The sequence below is a fragment of the Gobio gobio genome (genome assembly GCF_949357685.1).
Source record: "Gobio gobio genome assembly, chromosome: 1".
Taxonomy (NCBI): Eukaryota; Metazoa; Chordata; class Actinopteri; order Cypriniformes; family Gobionidae; genus Gobio; species Gobio gobio.
In genome coordinates this window covers 10504291-10529777 of record NC_137097.1, presented here as the reverse complement: position 1 = coordinate 10529777, position 25487 = coordinate 10504291, and the positions used below count along the sequence as shown (strand labels likewise).

Genomic DNA, 25487 nt, shown 5'->3' with positions numbered 1-25487 from the left:
TCAAGTACATTAAAATAGATACAGAAAGCAATGTATAAACCTAGTGTGATCTCAAGAACAAAACCTACATTGAAACGATGATAAACAATGTTAAGTCCACAGTCAATATTTCAATAGCCTGGAGGGAAATTTAGTCATATTAGAATAACTGCCAATATTAACCTTTTTAAACTAAATGAACTTAATTAAGTACTATATTACTAACTAAACCCCCATTTCACATGAATTTCCAAGAAAGTCCTTGTTTTAAAGTGTTGGACAAGTTAGTCTACAACAAGACTTCTTTAGAGAAATACAAATCATAAGAATGTGGAATCGCTCTCATCTTCACTCTGATATCCGTCTACTCAGTTCTCCTCCAGGATTTGATTGAGAGTTGCCAGTGTGCTATTTGGATCCAGCAGAGTCACTAGAGGGACATTCACACCTCTATCATTGAAGATAAGATTCTGCAGAGTCATGGCTAACATTGAGTCAATGCCTATATCGAAAAGATGAACATCGTCATTCAGCTCATCCATCTCGACCCCTGTCGTTTCACTAATCATGAACCTCAGATAATCACGTGGTGAGGATGATTTCTTGGGTTGTTCAGGTCGAGATACATTCACTCCAGCTTTACTAATAGCTTCCTGTGCTATTTTTAACAAACGTACTTGTAGTGATTTGTTCTGACTAAGAATGTTATTCCAGTTGTTTTTCAAATTGAATTTACACACAACCTGTTGAGGTTTGTTGATCAAGAGGCACTGCTCAAGACTTTCATGGATTTCTGGAATCTCCAAAAGCATGATTCCCCTTGCCTCCAGAAATCTTTGGACATGGACTTTGTTCAACAAAAGACCCAGATTTAAAGCCCCCCAATTAATGGACTGTCCAGAAAGCCCAATGTTTCTGCGGTACTGACAGAAAGTGTCCAAGAACGTATTAGCCGCAGCATAATTAGTTTGTGAGGCATTGCCAATGAAGGCAGAGATGGAGGAATAGCACACAAAGTAATCCAGATTGCACTGGATCGTAGAACGGTGAAGGTTAATCACTCCGTTTACTTTTGGCCTCATGACTTTCTCATAAAGAGTTTTGTCAAGACGTTCAATCAGCCCATCATGCAGGACAACTGCGCTGTGAAATACCCCTTTGATGGGACTGGATGGAAATAGTTTTCCAATATTAACAATTGTCTGGTTCACTTGCTCAGATACAGAAACATCACACGGCAGAGACTTAATGACCGAACCCCAATGGCTACTGATCTGACTTATCTCTTCTTGCATCTGAGGGTTTGGATTACTCCTAGACAGAATGACTATGTTTCCTCCTCCTTTCTCAGCAATGAACTTTACTGTCTCAAAGCCCAACCCTGTTAGACCACCTGTGACAATATAGACTGAGTTTTTCTGGAATAGACTGTGTTTGGGCATCACTGGAATGTCAGACAGCTGGTTCTTGGCTTCACTGTTCAGGGCTATAATGGGTAGGATCTGGCATCTGAAGTATGATTCAGATCCTTTTACAGACAGAAGATCAGTATCTTGAGATTTGACTCTTTGAACAGCTGTTGCGTCCAAAGACAAGGACTTTCTGTCCAAATGCATGGATTTCACCCAATGGTAGATGTGTGGCATTTGCATTTGCAGAGACACTTTTTGCATTATCTCGGACATGAGGAGGGCATGGAAGTGGACTTCCTCATTTGTACCTCGGACTGTTGTAGTATTGAATGGAAATTCTGTCTGGTTGTGATAGACAAGAACAATGTCTTTGATGCCTCTAACACTGCTGGCTATTTTAGCGGTTTCTACATTATAAGGAGGTAGAAGTACAGCTCCCACAACCTTACTAAAATCATGAGAAAGCTGATTGGCCTGCGTGCTCACTCTGACATTCCAACCTGATCTGTTTGCAATAGCAATTAACACATTCATCAAAGCTGAGTCAGGAACAGTGGAGAAAATGCCCAATTTCCTTTGCTGTTTAGCCTTGGGTAAAGCCTCATGCAAGATCTCCCAAGCCAGTACCAAATAAGAGACACAAGGCACATCATTCAGGAATGAAAGCCTTTTTGCTTTGCAGCAAACAGCTGCTGGGACGACTACTTTAGTGGTGGCAGCCACAGGGTAACAAGACACAACCTGATCACCAACTTTAAATTTGCTGACATCTTTACCCACAGCTGTGACAGTGCCACTGAAGTCAAGGGCTAAGAGCTTATGGTTTTCATTTGTGTGCTTGTTCCAATACAATGTCTGACCATAATTTAGGTCAGAAATGCTGACTGGAAAGTAATCAGATGAATGAACACAGATTTTACTGAGATGAAGCTCAATATTTTTTCCTTGAATCAGTTCAATGGAATTATCCATTGGAGTTGCTGACACCTTTGTCATTATATATGGGTCTGATGTCTGCAAGCTGAACACTTCTTCATCCAGCATGTGGACGTTTCTTGAAGGGATTGCCATGGTTGGCAAAGGAGTGCGGGTGATTTCAGGTTTGAGAATTGTGCCCTCCTTCACAACTAGCTCTGGATATTTGTTAGAGGGGTATGATCTGAGGACCTGAACCAAAGCTTTGATATCTTCGAAAGTGGCAGAGCCCACGTCAATCAGCTGGAAGGAAAGTTCTGGCAACTCAGCTGCACATGCTCTTATCATGCCTGACAGAACAAACCCAGGGTTTACGTGGTCCACTATGCTCTCAGACGACCTATAGGTTATTACTTTGATATCACCTGGGAAATTAACTGCTTTGAGATATCCAACAAGCTTTCGGAAAATCTCACAACACCCCGCCATGCTGTCCAAGACCTTCTCTGATTCGAGAGAGGTTAGATCTGCATCACCCCACGTGAACAAAATTTCCTGGAAGTTTTTCTTCACACTTGAAATTTTCAGTTTTGACAAAAGAAGTTCAACTCCATCTTCCAAAAGGATGTTACGGTGTGAAGAAGACACATATCTAGATGTTGGGTCCAAGTACTGTTGCAAAGCTTCAGAAATTCCCACCTTGTCAGAAAAGACCAGTGCCTTAATCGGTGTATCAAACGTGGCAACTTCAGAGACGCTACTGAAATTGTTGTGGAAGAAATAGTCTTTGACTACTTGGGAACGACTTCCTAGCATTCTGATCTTCACATCCCTGAGTTCAACCAACACCCTACCCTGTTTGTTGGCTAAGCAGCCACAAATGTCAAAATAATCTTCTTCCACATGTACTGCTCTCAGATATACAACCATCTCCTCTTGCAATGGTTCAAATGCCGTCAGGCTTCCTATTTGCGCAGGATATTGGGGTCTTGTTGATACACCCCCTATAGTTGCAAGAACAAGTTGCATAACGTAATCCAAGACCACAGGGTGAAGGTGATAGTCATGTAGTTGAGGCAGTAATTCCTGTGGGACCTTCTCAACACATATAGCCTCTCTAAATTCTTCCCCACAATAAACATCTACATTATTTCTGAGGACAGACCCATACTCAAATCCTGCTTGACCTAGAAGTTTGTAGAGTTCTTCAGTAGTCATGTGGGATGTGCATCTTTTGGAAATACAGTCTAAAGAAATGAACTGTTCTTCGGGAGTTCTACCGGGTTTTGCTTCTACTGTGCCAAATGCATAGACTGCAGAAGTAGACTGTATTTTGAAGTTGCATGTGTTATCAGCCAAATTGTCTGAATGATCCAGCTGTACATTTAAATCTGGGGCATTCTGGGTGAAAACGTATGGACTCTGGAATGTTATGCTGAGCTTCAGAGAACTTAGAGGAACCTTAGGTTTTGCGTATGCCATGTAAGTTGCTAAACCCAACTCTGCATTAAATGCCCCAGGAATGATGGCAACCCCACTGTGCCTGTGGTGCTGCAGGAAGGCCACTGATTCAGAGGATAGATCACAGCTGAACACTGAACGGTCTGTACCCATTTGTGTAACTACTGGATGGTTTCCAGTGGGACTGATCAACTGCAAGTGAGAAGCGAAGACATCTATCTTCACATCATCAAACTGGTATCGTGGGTAGGGAATTGGTTCAGTCTCAAAACCTCTGTAGAACATTTCCCAGTCCACTTTGGCCCCAAGCTCAAACAGTTTGGAAACAGCTGCAAGCATTGTCTCGTGATCTTTATCAGGCTGCACTGAGGGAATCACAGTGAAGTCATTTCCCAGAGTCTCAGTGATGTACCTCTGCAAAGATCTTCTTGGACCAATTTCAACAAATATCACACTCCTTTTGTTTTTAGCTGCTGACTTTACAGCTTGTTCAAATTCAACTGGTTGTCTGATATTCTTTGCCCAATATTCTCCAGTAATAAAATCTGAGGAACACAAACTAACACCTGTCACTGTGGAGAACAATTCTGTCTCCAAAGTATGTGCCTGCAATGAGCCTATACTCTGTTCCACTTGGGATAAGATGGGATCCATCTTGTGACTGTGGTATGCTGCTGGTACTTCTAAAATGCGAAGGAACAAACCTTTTCCTCTGGTTGAGTTGCTCAAATTCTGTTGCAACCTGTCAATGTCTTCTGCATCTCCTGAGAGGGTGCATGACTGAGGGCTGTTATAAGCAGCCAGGCAAACCCTTCCCGAATAAGATGGAAGAATTTTCAAAACTTCAGATACAGCCATATTACTGACTACCAGCATCTTCCCTCCTGTCACAGTGCTTTGCAAAGAACTGCGATAGTGGATGACTTTCACTGCATCTTCAAGTGACAGCAAACCAGAACAATGAGCCGCAGCAACTTCTCCAATAGAGTGTCCCAAAACAGCATCAGGACTGATACCCCAGTGTTTCAGAAGTTTGACAACAGCAACCTGAATAGCAAACAGAAGAGGCTGGACAATCTTTGGATCAGACGGCTCGGGACTTTTCTCAGATTCACTTTCCAGCATCTCTATCAGATTCAAACGTCCATAGCTTTGCAACAGAGTTTCAATCTTCACGATTTCCTCTCGGAAAACTGGCTCTTGTTTTAGGAGCTGCTTGCACATACCCTGATATGTAACACCATTGCCACAAAACACAAAAACTAGCTTGGAGTCTGTCTTTGACGGCACAAGCTTTTTCTCCACAGCAGCCGTAAGTTTCTCTTTCAGATCTGCCAATGATGATGTTTGAAATACTTTCCTGTATTTGTGTTTCAAGTGACTTCTTCTACATGCGGATGTGTACAGTAAAGACTGTAGATCTGATATTTTCCCTGCACTGATCTGTTCTGCCGTATCTGCAATTATATTTTTCATGGATTTTTCGGAGGCTGCAGACGCCACAAAATACTGATGGGATTTGCTTATCAGCTGAGCTTTTGGCTTTTTTGTCTGCATACATTGTCTGACAATTGCATGTGCATTTGTTCCACCAAACCCAAAGTTATTGATTCCTGCTGACCTCCCAGCTCTGCAGTCACTGATCCACTTTTCTGCTGTGGTGGGGATTTTAATATTGAGAGATTCAACGTCTATGCTGGAGTTTTCCACGGAGTAGAACAAGGATGGCACAATGGTTTCATGCTGCATCATCAAGAGAACCTTTATGAGCCCTGCAACACCTGCGGCAGATTCTGTGTGTCCAATATTGCTCTTAACAGAACCAATGATGAGTGGCCCTGACCTTTGACGTCTTGCTTTGGCAATGACTTTTGAGATGCTACCTGCCTCTATTGGATCTCCAACTGGAGTCCCAGTCCCATGAGCCTCAATGTACTGGACACTAGTCAGGTCAGTCTCTGTTGAGTAGATTTTTCTTAGCAGCTCCTCCTGCTGTACCATGGATGGTTTGGTGATTGGACTAACGGTGTGGCCATCTTGATTTACTGCAGTTTTGCTGACGATACCCCAAATATGATCATGGTCTTCAAAAGCCTGTCAAAATACAGACAACATATGGGTATTTCTTGCATTATTACATTGCTATCATAGTGCTATGTTTTATTTACTTTTTTCAGAGGCTTTAATAGAACGACTCCGCATCCTTCCCCTCTGCCATATCCGTTAGCTTTGCTGCTGAAAGGTTTACTCGTTCCATCAGAGGAGATCATTTTTGCCTTGGAGAGAGACACAAAAATGTTCGGCTCCAATATACAGGTCACACCGGCACACAAGGCCATATCACAGTCTCCTGTTGAGAGGAATACAGATTACCACAAAGCTTAATCGGGTGGGGACAGCCTAATGGCTAATAATTTGTTTTTATTTCAAGAGCAAAACATACATGAAACATCTAATGTATTTAGCACAGTACTTTATATTAGTAAACATACAATTCACAGTATATGGACAATTTTCTTAAAATCCATAGTTTACATACATATTTTTGGAGACTACCTTGTTTTATGGCTTGACAAGCTAAGTGAAGTGCGACGAGAGATGAGGAGCAGGCACAGTCGATGGACAGCGAGGGACCAGTGAAGTTGAATATGTATGAGATGCGGTTGGCAGCTATGCTCATAGCGGCACCAGTGCCATTGGTGTGGTCTATGTGTTTTGGATTAAGCCTCATAGTTCCCAGCTCAAAGTCTCTGTTCATTAGACCTGAAAAACAAGGAAACAAAAAAACATGTTAGCGGGCGATATGCTTTTATCCATAGCCACTTATACCTATTGCATCGCCTCAAGGCAACAATAGCAGGGCTTGGACAAGCATCATTTCAGTTACCAGCCCTTAGCTGTAGCCACCATGCGTGCTATTTGTGCTATAACAAAGGAATTTAAATAAAAGTGCACATATTGAGGTTAGAACAACTTGTGAACCGGGGAATTACTGAGAAAATGTATGTGCTATTTATCAACGCATCTTAACCAGAGGTTGCTCTGAAGGTACTTCACATGAAGTTAGTGCATACTCACTTTAAAGACATCAAAAGTTACTTTTTTACTTCTTATATGTAGCTTATATGTTACCCAAATATACTCCTGTCCGCGTTCCACTGGCCTTTTCCATTGGCATCCCAGCATCCTCTAGGGCCCTGTAGGTGCACTGCAACAAAAGTTTGTGCTGAGGGTCCATGGTGGTTGTTTCAGTGTTAGTGATGCCGAAGAACTTGTGGTCAAACTCATTCAAGCTACACAGAATAAAAGGTAAATAATGGGTTATTGCTTTTGGAGTTCAGATACTACACACATGATGTAATTCAAAACCTGTATGACTTATTTTCTTCAGCGGAACAAGAAAGATGATTTCAGATTCAGATTTATTCTTTATTGTCCTCAGAAGAGGGAATTTGGCAACAAATTGTACGGTTTTTAAAGTCTTAGAGAGCAATATTTGGCACGATCCTTATCTTTTGTTCCCACTGTAGTAAAATTTAAAAAGCCTGGAAAATTATCGCTGTAAAAGAGTGGAAACCCTGTAAATGTGTAAGCCTTTGGGTTCAAAAGCCTTAATGGAGTTGTTTTGTTCACTCCTGTGATCGCAAATGCTTGGAAGCAGGTGCAGCTGAATAGGTGTGTAACGGAGGTCAGCTAGTAGTCGCTCTGTGAGTAAACCGCCTCAGGGTAAGGCGGTTTGTATCTTCTCTCAGAATAAGTTTTTTTTTTTTTGAGAATGCAGGATCAGACTACACTAGAACTACAGTTAGATCTAGAGCCAGATCTAGTATACGACTGGCACTTCTACCCGAGTGCCTTTTTTGTATGGTGCAATAAATAAAGAAAAGAGTAGTGGCCCTTTCTGGCCTCAGGTATAGATCTAGATTGGTCTAGGCTTTCTAGGGATTACGGAGGCGCCCGCTAATAAGCGCTGGCGCTTCGGGTAGCTATTCTATGTAGTTGTTTATTATTATACCTAATGTAGCCTCCTCTTGTGTAGAGTCGTCCGGCCAAGGCCCGCCCCCTTCTCTACGTTCTGGGCCCTTCGCAAGTAATGCAGGTTGGTGCTGTGCAGAATTGATAGCGACTTAGCCAGTGGTCGTGGGGCAGGGTTAAGGCCATCTTTCGCACGTATACGAAAATGATTGTATGCATAGCTCAACCCTGCCCTCCAGAGCTAGTTTCTTAGAAAGCCGCCAGTTTTTTTTTTGGCAGGCTCTGGCCCTGTTTATATGCCCTGGCCAGGTGGCAGTACTCCTCTGACAAGGCAGGGTAGATTTGAGTACCCCCATTCCTAGCTCTGTATCCTTCTGCCTCACCCATGGCTCGGGTTGAGCAGCACTTTGCAACCTTTATTTATGTAGGTTTGGTAGTGAGCTCCCTTGTAGCCAGAGCATTGCCATTGCTGACGCCCTCGCACGGTGTGGTAGGCCGCTATTAAAGCTAGGACCTCCATGAGGTGGGTGGCGTATGTGGTACTCCCCCCGCTTAGGGGGTACAGGGCGTTTGATTTGCAGAGTACCCTGCTATGGACAATGTGATTAGGTTCCAGTGCTTGTAGGCACTGCCGATAAGACTGCGCCATCATACAGTTGGCTCCAGAAGAAATCGGAGGCCTCTGGGATGGGTCACCCAGCCAGGCTGGGACAGATTGAAGGCCAGCTGGCTGTGAGTAGCCAGCTGGGGCAGTCTTGGCAGTAGACTCCAGGTCAGGTAGTAGGCCTCAGGCCTCCTTGCGAGCAACGCCCGACATTTGGGGAGGTTAGCAATTTATTAGCTGCAACCTGGTTAGGTAGTCAGCCTTGGTAGGCCTCTTGCAAAAATTCGGCCCCATGTGTTTTGAGGTATGTATTGCTCCCCAATGATGTCGGCTTCAAGTAGCAGAACATTTCCCAACTAATAACCCTAGTTAGCAGTTAGATGTTATTTTTGTCAGCCAGCAGAGAAGCTACTGTCAGCCCAAGGTTATAGCAGCCAGTTTTTCATTCCTGCCACCAGGAAGCTGTCCCTGCAGGCCTGCTGTAGGGTGGTAGGCCCCATTAGGCCTCCCTTAAGGCGGGCTCCCGTTCGCCAGTCGCTGTGTCAGCTAGCATGAGTTGCTAAGCTGTTGGTGGGTGGTAGGCCGCACCAGGCCTCCCTGAAGACTCTGCATGAGGTAGCAGGCCTCACCAGACCTCCCTTGAGGATGTGTTCCTGGGCTCAGTCACTCGGCAGGTTGTGATGAACTGTCGGCAGGTAGTAGGCCCCACCAGGCCTCCCTAAAGGAGGGCTCCTGGTTGCCAGTCGCCATGTCAGCTAGCACAGGAACTGCTAAGCTGTTGCTGGGTAGTAGGCCGCACTAGGCCTCCTTGAAGACTGGTTGTAAGGTAGTAGGCCTCGCCGGGCCTCCCTGAGGGCCTGCTATTAGTTATTAGGCCTTACTAGTCAACTTTATTTTATATAGCGCTTTTAACAATGTAGATTGTTTCAAAGCAGCTTTACAGTGTTAAACCGGAAAATAATGCAGCATAATTTTATTCAGCTGTATAGCCATTCTGGAAAAATTTCAAGTATCATACAGTGACAGTGTGGGCTTTAGATCAATAATTTGATCAGTAATTTAGTTTAAATGGTTAATTTAGTTTATTATTTAGATGTATTTCGATGTTTAGTTGAAAAATTTAGTGTCCCCAACTGAGCACGCCAAGCCAGAGGCAACAGTGGCAAGGAAACCAAAACCCCATTAGGTGACCTAATGGAGAAAAATAAACCTTGGGAGAAACCAGGCTCAGTCGGGGTGCCAGTTCTCCTCTGGCCAATTAACAAACAGCGTATTATTATTATTATTGTTCTGGCAGTTTTACAGCTCGGAGGTCATAATAGATCAGAATATTCGAGGGACCGGGGGCAACATGCTGGAGACGGGTTTATTGAGGATGATGTTGATTAAATAATTATTAAAGTGCAATATTCGAATGATCGGAGGCAACACGCTGGAGACGGGTTTATTGAGATGCCGTGTCGATGAGGCAGTTGCAGGGGGAGTCTAATCACGGTCTCTGCAGACACTTCAGGGTCATGTGTTGGTCTTCTCTGGGCGCAGGTCCACCAAGATTCAAGATTCAAGATTCAAGAGTTTTATTTGTCACATACACAGTTATATACACAATATACAACTGGCAGTGAAATGTAAACAGGTCCGCTCCATGGACAGTGCAAATAACAGTTACAAGAAATTAAATAGAAATAGAATAAAATTAGAATAAAAAGTATTAACATAAGTAGAATTATAAATAAATCAAGTAAAAGATAAAAATAGGAAATAAGATAAAAATAAAAATATAAAAAATATGTGGATATGATAAGTGAGATAAACTGTAGACTTAAAAATAAGTGGTTAACATAAAATATATAATATGTATATATAAAGAAGTATAATGTGCAAGGTTTATTACAGGTTGTTACGCAGTAACAATAGGGACGTAAAGTGCAGTGCAATTGCAGTATGTGGATGTTAATGTTGAAAGACCGTATGTTTATGCGTGTGCGGGGGTGAAGTGAGTCACGTGACTGAGTTCAGGAGTCTGATGGCCTGGGGGAAGAAACTCCTCCTGAGTCTTTCAGTCTTTGCCATCAGGCTACGGAAGCGCTTACCAGATGGCAGCAGGGTGAAGTGAGAGTTTGCAGGGTGATTAATGTCTCTGATGATTTTAGTAGCTCTACCTCTGCAGCGTTTGGTGTAGATGAGCTGCTGCGTTTTGCAGCAGCTGCGTTTTGCGTCATCCATCTGATCTGGATACGGCCCGGATCCAGCTGACTGCAGTAAACCTCGGGATAAAACAGAGAGACTAACATTAGCGTAGATGCCATTCTTCTGATGATGTAACGAGTACATCAGGTGTTATGGGAAGTGTTCCCGGTTCCGGCTGACCTAGTTAATGCAGCCTAACAATCATTTCATTGAAAAAGTGTTTTATGTGTATGCCACAGTAAAGAGATGTGTTTTTAGTCTAGATTTAAACTGACAGAGTGTGTCTGCTTCCCGAACAATGTTAGGAAGACTGTTCCAGAGTTTAGGTGCTAAATAGGAAAACGATCGACCGCCTGCAGTTGATTTGGATATTCTCGGTATGATCAACTGGCCAGAATTTTGAGACCGCAGTAGACGTGATGGAGTATAATATGTTAAGAGCTCGCTCAAGTATTGGGGAGCTAAACCATTTAGTGCTTTGTAAGTAATAAGTAAGATTTAAAAATTTATGCGATGTTTAATAGGCAGCCAGTGCAGTGTTGACAGAACTGGGCTAATATGGTCATACTTCCTGGTTCTAGTAAGAACTCGAGCTGCTGCGTTTTGGACCAGCTGGAGTTTATTTATTAAGCGAGCAGGGCAACCACCCAGTAGAGCATTACAATAATCTAGCCTTGAGGTCATGAACGCATGAACTAACTGTTCAGCATTTTGCATTGAGAGCATGTGCCGTAATTTAGATATATTTTTAAGATGGTAGAAAGCAGTTTTACAGATGCTAGAAACGTGGCTTTCAAACGAAAGATTGGTATCAAAGAGCACACCCAGGTTCCTCACTGACGACGAGGACTTGACAGAACAGCCATCAAGTGTTAGACAGTATTCTAGGTTACTACTTGTGGAGCTTTTTTGTCCAATAATTAAAAATTCAGTTTTTTCTGAATTGAGTTGCAGGAAATTACCAGTCATCCAATGTTTTATATCAGCTATGCATTCCGTTAATCTTGTGAATTGGTAAGTTTCTTTAGGGCGTGAAGAAATATAGAGCTGAGTATCGTCAGCATAACAATGAAAACTAATGCCATGCTTCCTAATGATATCTCCCAGTGGTAGCATGTACAGGGTGAAGAGTAGCGGTCCTAGCACTGAGCCTTGTGGTACTCCATACTGAACTTGCGATCGGTGTGACATATCTTCATTTACTACTACAAACTGATAACGGTCGCATAGGTATGATTTAAACCATGATAATGCAATTCCACTAATACCTACATAATTTTCGAGTCTATTCAAAAGAATGTTGTGGTCGATAGTATCAAATGCAGCGCTAAGATCGAGTAACACTAATAGAGAGATACAGCCACGATCGGATGATAAGAGCAAATCATTTGTAACTCTGACGAGAGCAGTCTCAGTGCTATGATACGGTCTAAATCCTGACTGGAAATCCTCACAGATACCATTTCTTTCTAAAAAGGAACATAATTGTGAAGACACTGCCTTTTCAAGTATTTTTGACAGAAAGGGTAGATTTGAGATTGGTCTATAATTGACTAAATCTGTAGGATCAAGTTGCGGTTTTTTAATAAGTGGTTTAATAATAGCCAACTTAAAAGTTTTCGGTACATATCCTAATGACAAAGATGAATTAATGATATTAAGAAGAGGATCTATGACCTCTGGTAGCATCTCTTTTAATAGCCTAGTTGGTATAGGGTCGAGCATACATGTTGTCGATTTTGATGATTTAACGAGTTTAGCCAATTCTTCTTCTCCTATAGCAGTGAATGAGTGTAATTTTTCCTCAGTGACACTACAATGCTCTGTCTGATGTGATGCTGTATTAGACGGCTGCATGGTTAAAAAATTTTTCCTAATATTATCAATCTTACATGTGAAGAAGTTCATAAAGTCATTACTGCTGTGCTGTTTACAATCATCAGAAGTTGAAGCTTTATTTTTGGTTAATTTAGCCACTGTATCGAATAAATACCTTGGGTTGTGTTTGTTTTCTTCCAAGAGAGTTGAGAAATAAGCAGATCTAGCAGTTTTTACAGCCTTTCTGTATGTGATCATGTGCTCTTTCCACGAATTACGAAATACCTCTAATTTTGTTTTCTTCCAGCTGCGCTCCATTTTTCTGGCTGCTGTTTTAAGGGCCCGGGTGTGCTCGTTGTACCACGGCGTTGGACTATTTTCTTTAATCTTCTTTAAGCGCAGAGGAGCAACTGTGTCTAAAGTACTGCAAAAGAGAGAGTCAATAGTTTCTGTTGCAACATCGAGTTCTTCTATACTATCTGGGATGCTGAGCAGATGATACTGATGAGGGAGATTATTTAAAAAGCAATCTTTAGTAGCGGCAGTGATTGTCCTGCCATTTTTAAAGTGAGGGGGCGGCTTTGCAACCTTAGCTTACTAGGCCTATCCAACACTTGTTATGAGGTAGTAGGCCTCACCAGGCCTCCCCTGAGGGCGTGTTCCTGGGCTCCAGTTACTTGAGAAACAGTTAACGAGTTGCTAGCAGGTAGCAGGCCGCACTAGCAGGCCCGCTATCAGGTAGTAGGCCTCACTAGGCCTCCCTTGAGGGCGAGTTCCTGAGTTAGGATGCTCAGATATCTAGCATAGCTTGCTATCAGGTAGTAGGCCTCTCCAGGCCTCCCTAAAGGCTGACTATCAGGTAGTAGGCCTCACTAGGCCTCCCTGAGGGTGAGTTCCAGAGTCAAGATGCTCGGGTAGCTAGCGTAGCTTGCTATCAGGTAGTAGGCCTCCCTAAAGACTTGCTATCAGGTAGTAGGCCTCACTAGGCCTCCCTGAGGGTGAGTTCCTGAGTCAGGATGCTCAGCTAGATCGTGTAGCTTGACTATCAGGTAGTAGGCCTTCACTAGGCCTCCCTGAGAAAACGAGTTTCCATTTTTCCAGCTACTTTGACAGTTGGCTTTGGCTGCTATCAGGTAGTAGGCCTCATCAGGCCTCCCTTTAAGCGAGTTTCTGAGTTTAGATTCTCGGGCATTTGGCATATACTGCTATCATATGATGAGCGTTAGGTCATTAGGAGTGTTCAGAGGCTCTGTTCTCAAACAGACAAGGACGGCCCGGCCGAAGTGCCCTTCCCTCCCTGGTGGCGTTAGTGGCTGGCTGGGGCGCCCTAGGGCCCCCTAGCCACATTCCCTTAAATGAGCCCCCTTTCTTTGAATCGGTTGGATCCAGGCCTTTGAGCGGCCTGGGTAGGACTCCTCTAAGTGTTCGAAGCCTCCTATTCAGGTTTATAGCTTGGGCGATGACCGTAGGGAGCACTGTCACTGACAGCCTAATGTGACCAGAAGGGGAGTGGTTCAGGCTTTTCAGTTGAATTTGCTTGTCCTGACAGTTGTCACTGCCAGTGGGCATGCACTCCCAAGAGGTGTCTCGTCTGTAGTTAGTTCTCTCATTGAACCATACAACAATAAAGACTGAATTCTTCACTTTTTAATTTCTCATTTCAGAGGGTCCGAGACAAATGCTCATTTATTATTGAATTTTGACAAACATCATAAGATCTTTTTCATGAGGCCAAATGAATGTAAGACGTACCCCTCAATAAGAGCTGCCTTTGCTGTGTATGTTTTTCCTGCCTTACTCTCATCCGGATCGTACCATTGAGAGAGATTAAACCTGTCGTTTGGGATCTGAACTGCACAGTTCTCTCCATGAAAGAGGACTCGCCAGAAGTTTTCAAGTCCCTCACCTGAAACAGAAGAGAACATACAATGTAAAGGCCAAAATCATGACAGACAAAACACTGTAAATTGTCAATTACCTCCAGGAAAATGGCATCCGATGCCAACAACAGCGATTTCTACATCATCATCCATCATGTTTCATATGCTGTGTGTCCAGATACATTTGATTTTATAATCTATAGACAGCAAAAAACAAACATTGAGGCAGAAAAATATTAAGTAAATATGTAAAATACATCTAGAAATACATTTCATGTACATGAAATAGAACGTTTTTATATTTATTGTTTAAAATAAATAAACATATAATATATATTGATAAACTGAAGCTGTCTATAATTTTCTTTTGTTAAATTGTTTTTCTTTTCTTTAGTTTTTTTCCCAATTTTGGCTCAGAGAATAAAAAATATATAAAAGCAAATAAAATGAAAAGCATGGACTCTTACCTGGACGCTCATGTTGAATCTTAAATCGAAAATGCTTACATGAGGCTGAATCTACCCAATATTTATTTAGTTAAAGGTAATGATTGACTAGTACAACATTTCATGTAGCTGGAAATCATTATCATGTTTGTGATGATGAACCTGGACAATGACATCATCACTAGTGTGCAAGCCTAGTGCTATGGTAAATGTATTGTGTGCTTGAACATGTTTATGCTGTGATGTACATGTTTGGTGGGATAATACCAACATTTATGGTTTCATTTGTTAATGTTGGGTAAGGATAACAGCAAGCTAGTGTCTGTTAAATTGTCTATATTTGGTTAATTTGCATAATATAGCACATGTTAGATCTGATCTTTCAAGACCGGTAGTTTGGAGGCGGGATCTGGAAGCGCAGAAGCTGGCTGTCTGATCGATCATACCATTTTTCCAACACGGGGAGAGATGTGAGTGCTATGAAGTGAGTAAATGTTTGTTTTATGTTTATATGTTGGGTTTTTTTGTATTATAAGAAGAGGATGTAAGAAATTAATTTTGAACATGTACTTATAGTATTTGGCTGACAATGTTTTACTGTGTAATTCTGTGATTAACGGTTACAGGGAAAGGTTCCACCCCGTGGCAATGGTTTATCCCACTAGGGTTTGGCGGGAAACTTGACTATTTAAACCATTGTTTGAATTTGTTTGGAGAGGTTGCATTTTATATACTGCGCAAAGTGTTTGAATGTTTGTCTGAGGTGAGACATGAAGTTTGATATGCTATGAGGCATTGTTTAGTGCCAGATTTGCTGCTCACAGCATTTTGCTTTTGTTTTAGCTTAAGTCAAATGTAAGTTTATTTGTTTTCTTAGTTTTTTTTGTACTTTGAGTGAACTGCACAATTTTTGAAATGCTGTAAATAAATCACGTCTGGCATCCGGGAAACTACCCCCTTTGTTGTACTCAGCCTTACTATCAACCTCCTGGCCTCTCGACAACACTCTACATTACAGTGTTTCATGTGACTTCCTGTTAGCTCATGAAACAATTTCATCAACACTTTATAATACTGTTCCGTCGTTAATGAATAACTACACAGGAACAAGTGAACAATGCATCTAACACTCTAGATTAGATTAGATTAGATTAGATTAAACTTTATTGTCATTACACAAGTACAAGTACAAGGCAACGAAATGCAGTTTAGGTCTAACCAGAAGTGCAATAGCAGCAAGTGCAGGATATACAATGGATGCATAAGTGCAGGACATGGATATGTACTGAATATATATATATATATATATATATATATATATATATATATATATATATTAGAGAGAGAGAGAGAGAGATGGTTATTACTATAAACAGAATTTACAGATAGAGGTATACAATATGTTAGGCTAAAATGAGCAGTATAGCAGTGGATTAAGGTAGTGCAATGAAGTATGGACAGAAGCTATCCGAAAAAAAAAGTGTAAAGTGCAGTGGAAAGTGATTGCATATTACAGTTAGAAGTACGGTGCAAAATGTAAATGTAAACATTGGTACTATAAATACAGTCGGCAGTGCAAATGAGCATAATCCAGTTAAGGTATAGTAGTGCAAGATGCATAAGTAAACAGTTTTTCCAGTAGTGCAAATAACAAGTGAAGGCAGATGTGAGGTAGGAGAGTTGCCAGTTTATGAGGGGAGTGGATCAGCGAGGGTTAGAGTTCAATAAAGAGACAGCTCTGGGGAAAAAACTGTTCTTTAGTCTGCTGGTCCTGGTCCGGAGGATCCTGAAACGCCTGCCAGAGGGCAGGAGAGAAAACAGTCTGTGGGCTGGGTGAGAGGAGTCCTTGAGGATGCTGCGAGCTCGATGCAGACAGCGTTTCCTCTGGATGTGCTCGATGGCAGGTAGTGGAGTCCCTGTGATGCACTGGGCAGTTTTCACCACCCGCTGCAGTGCCTTGCGCTCCGCAACAGAGCAGCTCCCAGGGGTGGAGTGGGTGGGTTTGTAGTCACTGATGGCCTGAATGCCCTGCCACATGCGTCGAGGGTCAGAGTTGGAAAAGTGTCCCTCTATCTTTAGCTTGTAGCAGTGCTTGGCCTTTTTGATGCCCCTCTTCAGGTTTGCTCTGGATGTGCTGTAGGCTTGTGCATCTCCTGATCTGAAGGCAGTATTGCATGACTTCAGCAGGAGACGCACTTCCCTGTTCATCCATGGCTTCTGATTTGGTGATCTGTTTCTGGGTTGTAACACTGTCAATGGTGGTATTGATATGATCCAATACAGAGGAGGTGTAGGAGTCAATGTCCGTGTGAGCGCCACTGGTGGCCTAAGAAGCAAACATACTCCAGTCTGAGTTTAGAAACCTTTCCTGGAGTGTGGAATCTGCCCCCGCAGGCCACACCTTGATGGTCTTTACTGATGGCTTCACACGGTTGATGAGGGGTGCATATTTGGGTCTGAGAAACAAAGAGAGGTGATCTAACTGTCCCAGGTGGGGGAGGGGTGTTGCAACGTAAGCTTCAGCCATGTTTGTGTAAACATGGTCTAAGGTTTTGTTTCCTCTGGTGTGGCAGGAAACATGCTGGTGAAACTTGGGTAGCACTGACTTTACGTTTGAGTGATTAAAGTCACCTGCAACAATAAACACAGCTTCTGGGTGATCAGTCTGTTGTTTACTGATGGCTGCGTGACGTTCTTTCATGGCAAGCTTGGCATCAGCATCAGGGGGAATATAGGCTGCAGTTATAATTGTGGAAGGGAACTCCCGCGGTAGATAAAACGGTTTACATTTAACCAAGAGAAACTCAAGGTTAGCTGAACAATGACTCCCAACAATAGCACAGTTTGTGCACCAAGCTTTGTTAATGTAAATGCACAATCCACCACCTCTGGTCTTACCGGAGCCATCTAATGTTCTATCCGCCCGGAGTGTGTGGCGTCCCGCTAGCTCAATAGTGGTGTCCGGTATTCCGCTGTTTAACCAGGTTTCCGTGAAGATTAGGACGTTACAGTTCAAAAGTTTCTTGCTGTGTGTGATGCTGAGTCGAATCTCCTCCATTTTGTTCACTAGCGATCGTACATTGGCAAGGAAAATGCTGGGTAAAGAGAGCCGATACGGCGATAGCATTAGCTTAGCTCTTAGTCCTCCGCGCTTCCCCCGCCTTTGTTTATGATCTCGGCGCCGCCTGCGAGCACTTCCGCCCGGCCGGGTAGAGTGCATAGCCTCGGGTGTCCTAGCGATCTCAGGAAGGAGTTGAAGATTGTCCATAAAACTGTCGGAAATTCGCAAACCAATACCCAAAGTCTCACAACGGGTGTACGATGTAAAGGCACAACTGTTCTGTATGAACAGACCCGAGATGAGTAAGAAAATTACCACAAAATTGCAGAATCTGGAGAGACCCTGAGCCTCGCGATGTACTCGCGCCGCCATCTTGGGTGTTATCAAGTAACTAGTAACTACCCAGATAGCAATGAGTCGGCGGACCACCGGCGGTGATCCGGCGGCAGTAGAAGCGTCAGAATTGCGTAATCGCAAACACGTTTGACGGCGCACCGCCGGCGGCAGCCGCTTTTTAAAAGCGGCAGCCGGCTTCCTACCGCCTTCGTTCCGCCGCCGGCCCGCAGGCAAACCGCCGCCTTTATACCAAACGGCGGCCCGTCGGAGGCAAACGCTATTTTCGAGCGATCTGCCTCCGCTTATTGTGTAATAAATAATATATATTTATTTATTTATTATTCATATATTTGTAACATGCAGTTTATGAAGGATAATGATTGAACAAACCAGACAAATTCCCATTTGGCGTTTTAATTCCACATTTTAAAGTACAGTCAATGATACAAGATAATATAAATGAAATATTTATTTTTCTGTTATATTTCATCTTATTTATAAGCTTAAATAGGCCTATAAATAACAAAATATAAATGAAATATAAATAAGATGAAATATAACAGAACAATAAATAAGCTTAAATAGGCCTATAAATAACAAAAAAAAAATGTACTAAAGAAAAAGTAATTTAAAAAGAAGTAATTTCCACAGTGAACAGTGTGGATTGAGTGTAGCCTGATACTTCTGGCTTCTTTAGGATGATACTGGGAATGCTTTTAGGGTTCCAGTTGTCAGTGATGCTGGGGTGTCAGTAGTCAGCCTAGGTGTAAGAGGTCGGCTGTGGGTCCCTCTCAGCTGTGCGGCGTCTTTTTCCACCTTCACGGTCCGATGCTCCTTTCAGGTAACGCATAACGTTAACCTGGACAGCCTCATCAGTGGCATCCTGGGTTGCCGGGTTCTTCCGGATGGCTCCTGTAGAAAATACAGATCTGTCATTCCATTTGAATGGCATAAGGCCACAAACATCTACTTAAATATACAACAAATTTATATATATTACTTTGAATAATGGTCTTCAGGAACATGTCTCTAAAACATGCTTTATCCCCTACACCCGTCCAGGTTGTATTCATTGAAAGGTGATTAGAGAAGATACTCTGAAGCATTCGCCACACGGTTGTCTTTAGGTCCCTCCCACATTTTATTGCCAAAAACCGAAGCTGAAAATACAAAAAAGTGTTACAAATTACATATCTCTGAAGCTTCATACATAAATATAAAAATGTGACAGGCTGTGGATTCAGACTGTAGAATATGCAGTGTACAATCTTAAATTTTACTTTTTAGATTACCCTACAGCATTATAAACAAAACCAGCACACTTACAAATCGTTCCTGGAGCTCTTTATCCTGCCTCATACTGTTGTCAAGCAACGCCAAATCTTCCTGGGTGTCTAGGGGGAGTAACAGACCCCCTGGCAGGGATAACTCTCCAACAGACACATTGGCACTGAAATGTTGCAGCATAGTGTCCATTTTGTTGTCCATGCTACGCACAACATCGCCAAACTCTCCAAGACGTCGCAGCATTAGGGTCTGATCTGCACCAACAGGGGTTCACAGAATAAAAGAATAAAGCAGTCAGTCCTGGTCCCTCAACTACTAAACTATGACATTTACATCTAGGTCTACTACATGTACAGGTGGCCCCAGTGGGAATTAAACCAACAACCACAGGTGTTGTTTGCAAGTTGTACCTGATTGCCCAGTACGAGCAAACGTCGTCAACATAGTCCCAATTTGCTTCACCTGCTCTTGAAGTGAGCCGCTGCCATCCGAAGCTACAAAATGAAAGGCATTTGGTAACTTTGGACCTATATCACAGTCAAAAAAGTCAAATTTAAGAAAGAGTGCATGTTCTCACCTGCTCGTGCATTGCCTTCCCTCAGGGCTTGGATCTCCTCCCTCAGGGCTTGGTTCTCCTCCCTCAGGGCTTGGATCTCATCCTGGGGTCTCTGGAAATCTACATAAAAAAAAAAAAAAATTAATAATAAATTATAATTATTATAATAATAATAATAATAATATATATATATATATAAATAAAACAACTAAAAGGCACGATTTTCCATACTGTTAAAATGTGTACATACCTCCAGCGTTTTCACCCTTATGCTGCCAGGGTAAATTTGCTGCTGGGGGTGTAAAGCTGAGTACTTGACGAGCTGGGGGAGCAAACATAACAGCTTTAATTTCACTGCAGATATTGCATATTCAGTAATGAAACAATAATTGAACTGTGCAAAGCTAATGGAATGTACAACACACCTCGACACCTTTCATCCAGAAACGGCTGGGGAGAGTAACCCATCAAGTGTCCAAATGAAAAACAGATTATGGATCAAAGGATTCCTCATCTTAAATACAAGCAATAGTTTCAAAGACAAAAAACATCACTTACTTGTACTCAAACTCTTGGGTCTGTGAAGTGGAGTCTGGGTTACTGGGGAGAAACCTGGTTCAGAGAAAGAGGAAACAGAAATTTGAAAATCTAACAACGGGTATAGTTTAGTGGCAGATCTCAAATCAAGCATCACAGCAATACATACTACATACCAACGCTGAAGTCTACAGATGGCTCAACATTTTCGGAAATTGATGCAACTTCTGGAGCATCGGGCAGCACTGAAACAGTGTTACTCGGAACAATGTTTTCACAGCTCAAAAGAGGTTGCCGAAACGACAGCACTGCTGGTGCATCTGGAAGACTAGACTCCTCTTCATCAGAAGAGGCTTGGGGTCTGTACTTGGAATTTGATATTCTCTTTCGCTTTCCCTTCTTGTCATCGTCTGTCGTTTCAATGCTGGAACCTGTTTGGAAGCGCACCAAATATCTCTTCGCCTCTTGCCAAGATTCTAGAGCAGGGAATAATGAATGAAAGAGTCAGTTATCCACCATAAACTGACAAAGCAATTACACAGATGAAATGCAGGAAAAACAAATGCACAAGTCAGATCCATTTACCTGCTCCCTTCATGAACTTAAAGTTATGTTTCTCCCAGGTGCTGTGTGGAGGCGTGCAGCGGATGGCTAAATTGTTGCCTTTTTCTTTTTTGCGGAGGTTGAATGGGGGCCAATAGCACATGCCCTCACTGAGCCACACTTGCGGAACCACTGCAAATGGCAGATCCTCCTCATCAATAAACTGAACAATGGCAAACAGCATCTAAAATAGAAGAAAAATTAGCATAAAGTCTATATTTTGATTAATTTCCAGGCAAAATCAATAACATTACAATTCTCACCCCTTCAAAAAAGCAGTAATTTTTTATGAGTGGATCAACGGAAAACCAGCCTTTCCATCCGGACAAGGAAGAAGATAATATTTCTTCTGCACATTTGCTGTATGCGTAAAGCGGAGTGTATCTGATAGGCCCGATAAATGAAAAATGCCTAGCTTGGAGGATTAGTAAAGAAAGAAATCGACCATGTTCCGGAACCTCTTGTAGATGACAAAAGTGTTGTCCATTTCATCAACGACGACATTCTGTATAACAACTATGTCCTTATTTTCCAACAGGACACAATGGTCTCCCTCTGAACGTTTCACAACAAAGTCTTGAAAGTAACACTCCTCATACTGCTTTTTCACAGAAAGACCGTTGAGGAGTGGTCCATGGTTGTGCTCTCTCAAGGACCTTGTTTTGGAAATGTTTGTTCTTCTGTGCTGACTTCTCTCCGACAATCGGCGAACAACCTGCTCCAATGGTTGTGTAGGCTTGCGCAACAGTTTCTTCAGGCGCCCAAGGAAGTTTTCAAATGGGAAGCATGAGATGTTATCAAGGACACCATACTTTTTGGCATCTTGGCTGAGGTGCACTAATCCATGCATGTTGTATGTCACATGTTCTTTCCCATAAAGCTTGCTGCAGTGATCAACAAAGAGAACCAATATTCTGTGTGCATAGTCTGCTAGGTCAGCACACAGGGACACATTCAGTAGGATGGTGATGCCAACTGAAAGCAGCATGAAGTTGTTGTACACTTGAATTGGTACAAGGCCTTTTAAGCTGACTGGTCCAGTGTACAAGAGGAACTGCCTGAATTCTGTAGCTTTCCAACACTCAACATCTTCCATGGATCGTTACTTCCTGTTGAACTCGCACGGAACATGAGGTGTGAAGGTCAGAAGTACTCTGGAGAGCTCTTTTACCATGCTGGGCGAAAATCTTGTCAGCCGCCGTCCCTTTAGCCAAAGATGCAACAACTTTCTTGTCAATCCAAGGCATACCAGATGCATATAATCTAGTGGGAACTGGGTGACCAAACCAACAGACAACGATGCCAATGGCGTTTCTCCACACTGATGACTGTCATCAGAAAGTTCGTCACGGACTGCATTGTCTAATCTTAGAGTAGCATCTGTTTGAGGAAAGGTCATCCTGTTCTCATAGTGTCACACCCATAATATCCACTGTGACCTTTCACATTTCTAACAAGTGCACGAGCAGGGGCGTCACAGATGAATGTTGATATTTTGAAAGGAAGTGCTCTCCCTTCAAACAGAACTCCTTCCGCTTCAAGTCGCTGTGCCTCTTCAACAAAAGGATTCAAAAAGTGAAGGCTGGTTGGCTTCTTCTTCCCATAATAGAGACCAATGACAAATGGAAGTTTGTTTTGCTGGACATTACTCACGTATTGCTCAATTAAACCAAGAACTGGCCAGAACTGGGCATTTGAGCTTTTGAAAAGTGGAAGTCCATCAACATTAACTTGCATTGAAACTGACGTCAACTTCTGCAATTCAGGAGACACTAACAACTGCAATAGTACTCCACTTTCAATTCCAGAGTGATGGTACACACCACCTGAGAGTTATGTTGTTTTAACACAAGTCACTGTTCTCAGAAGGGTTCTTGGGTCTTTAGGAAGGGTTGGATGATCCTTGGACAAAATGGTTAAAAGCTTACCAAGTGCCACATGGGGGATCATGTTGTCAATAGCCCACCCTGCCAGTTGTGTCCTTAGGCAATCATCTTCACTATCTTCTGTGCTTGAGGAAAATTCACCAGATTCATATACCTCATCAACAGTTATTTCCTGTGCTTCAGGGGTTACTGTTTGTCCATGGCTTGTTGTGGCCATTCCATGTTCATTAACAGGAGGATTTACTTGGTCAAAGTCCGGAATAACAGCAAGTAGAGCATCGTTTGCAGCTGCAATTTCCTGTTTGTCCCTCTCAACTCCTTTCAATATTCGTCTCCTTTTAGCCCAGTAACTAGACATTGTGACTAACAATGCATTTACCTTAAAAGCCGAAACGATTGTCCAAAAGTAGGTCTCTTGGGTGAAGATAACCGTTTATGCTCTGGTCAAGGTATCTGCAAAACAATGTGAACAAAACCGCATTGTTAACGTTATATACAGAATATACAGTAGCTATGCTGTGGGGGGAAAAACTGGTCAGGCAAATGTGGAACAGTAAAATGTATTAATTCAGTGTAGTGATTCAAGTAAACTGCATTATCCTCAAACATAAAAAGTACAGCAGTTCAGAGAAATAACTCAAGAAGAACAGTAGCAACACAGCACGTTAGCTAACACTTGCTAGCCACTGTAACTACATTGTGAACTGACCTAGCAGCATGCTTGTTCGGCCTAACAAAATCATTTAAATAACCTATATACATCATTCTGTTTTGTTAGAAAACACCAAAAGTTATACTTAGTCTTTCTAGGTGTAAAGCGTTGGCTACCTACTGTAGCTAGTTACATTTCTAACATGTACTAGCAACATTGCTTAACCTCAGTGTGTAACATTTCTCTAAGGCAAAACAGCGCGTGTTAGCTAACACTTGCTAGCCACTCTTGCTACTGGACAAGCAGCATGTTATTTTTTCTGTGCTTCAGAGGTTACTGTTTGTCCATGGCTTGTTGTAGCCATTCCATGTTCATTAACAGGAGGATTTACTTGGTCAAAGTCCGGAATAACAGCAAGTAGAGCATTGTTTGCAGCTGCAATTTCCTGTTTGTCCATCTCAACTCCTTTCAATATTCTTCTCCTTTTAGCCCAGTAACTAGACAGTGTGAATAACAATGCATTTACCTTAAAAGCCGAAACGATTGTCCAACAGTAGGTCTCTTGGGTGAAGATAACCGTTTATGCTCTGGTCAAGGTATCTGCAAAAAAATGTGAACAAAACCGCATTGTTAACGTTATATACAGAATATACAGTAGCTATGCTGTGGGGGAAAAACCTGGTCAGGCAAATGTGGAACAGTAAAATGTATTCATTCAGTGTAGTGATTCAAGTAAACTGCATTATCCTCAAACATAAAAAGTACAGCAGTTCAGAGAAATAACTCATAAATCACCGTAAATGCTAAGAAGAACAGTAGCAACACAGCACGTTAGCTAACACTTGCTAGCCACTGTAACTACATTGTGAACTGACCTAGCAGCATGCTTGTTTGGACTAACAAAATCATTTAAATAACCTATATACATCATTCTGTTTTGTTAGAAAACACCAAAAGTTATACTTAGTCTTTCTAGGTGTAAAGCTTTGGCTACCTACTGTAGCTAGTTACATTTCTAACATGTACTAGCAACATTGCTTAACCTCAGTGTGTAACATTTCTCTAAGGCAAAACAGCGCATGTTAGCTAACACTTGCTAGCCACTCTTGCTACTGGACAAGCAGCATGTAATTTTTTCTAAGAAAACACCAAACGTTAAACTTAAGTCTTTCTAGATGTAAAGCTTTGGCTAACTTACCTACAGTAGCTAGATACATTTTAACATGATTGAACTCAGTGTGTAAAAAAGGCGAAACAGCACGTGTTAGCTAACACTGCATTGTGCACTACACTAGCAGCGTGCGTGTCGGAACAAACAAATTAAAACAACCTACCGGTATATACATCATTCTGTTTAGTTAGAAAACAACAAGTTATTCTGATCACTCTTTGTCGTAAAGATTTCGCTATCTACTGCTGGGTCTACATTACCACATAAGGGGCAGAATTGTCCATACAAGAAGTTCAGGGACTTGTTACGTATTCGACCAAAACTAACTTAAAACACATACTGTACTCACACTCGTATAAACATATGTATCTTAGAAGAAGGGGAAAAAAAACTCAATGCCTGGAAGAAACTATGTAGCTTCTTCAGAAAGTTAATAGTAACATTAACAATAGGCAACTATGTAAACAAGCCTACTTTAGCTTGACCAACGTTAGTTGGGCAAGAAAATAGATGACTAAGATAAACTAAAAACTATGTAAAAAAATGAACATAATATTGCGTTACACAAAAAGGAATCATGTACTTACTTAAACGCTCGTAGTCGATGAAATTTTCTGATCTTCTCTCTTCAAATACTAAAACCGTGTGATGAGTGGACGGCCGCTGTTGGTGAATCTGTTTCATATGTGAACTCACGCAGGGTAACTTCTTCCGGTTT

General features: G+C 42.1%; 2 protein-coding genes and 1 long non-coding RNA gene across 3 annotated transcripts; all 3 read right to left on the bottom strand.

The window, feature by feature from the left end:
- Positions 1-347: 347 nt before the first annotated feature.
- LOC307128412 (mycocerosic acid synthase-like polyketide synthase) lies at positions 348-14390 on the bottom strand (the record flags this gene model as incomplete). The annotated part of the gene is made up of 6 exons (XM_079820258.1): positions 348-5861; positions 5936-6117; positions 6324-6530; positions 6900-7060; positions 14107-14260; positions 14333-14390. 6 exons carry the CDS (start codon positions 14388-14390, stop codon positions 348-350), a joined length of 6276 nt encoding a protein of 2091 aa, XP_079676384.1.
- A 5382-nt stretch (positions 14391-19772) lies between these two features.
- LOC307127157 lies at positions 19773-20206 on the bottom strand. The gene is made up of 3 exons (XR_013816604.1): positions 20171-20206; positions 19942-20040; positions 19773-19858 (listed from the first exon to the last, which is right to left on the bottom strand). It is a non-coding gene; the product is annotated as an uncharacterized lncRNA (long non-coding RNA).
- A 150-nt stretch (positions 20207-20356) lies between these two features.
- Positions 20357-24177, bottom strand: LOC307144210 (uncharacterized protein; the record flags this gene model as incomplete). Its single annotated transcript, XM_079846315.1, has 6 exons — positions 24125-24177; positions 23326-23399; positions 21043-21244; positions 20634-20933; positions 20479-20532; positions 20357-20370 (listed from the first exon to the last, which is right to left on the bottom strand). Exons 3-6 carry the CDS (start codon positions 21242-21244, stop codon positions 20357-20359), a joined length of 570 nt encoding a protein of 189 aa, XP_079702441.1. The 5' UTR covers positions 23326-23399; positions 24125-24177.
- Between the last annotated feature and the right edge of the window lie 1310 nt (positions 24178-25487).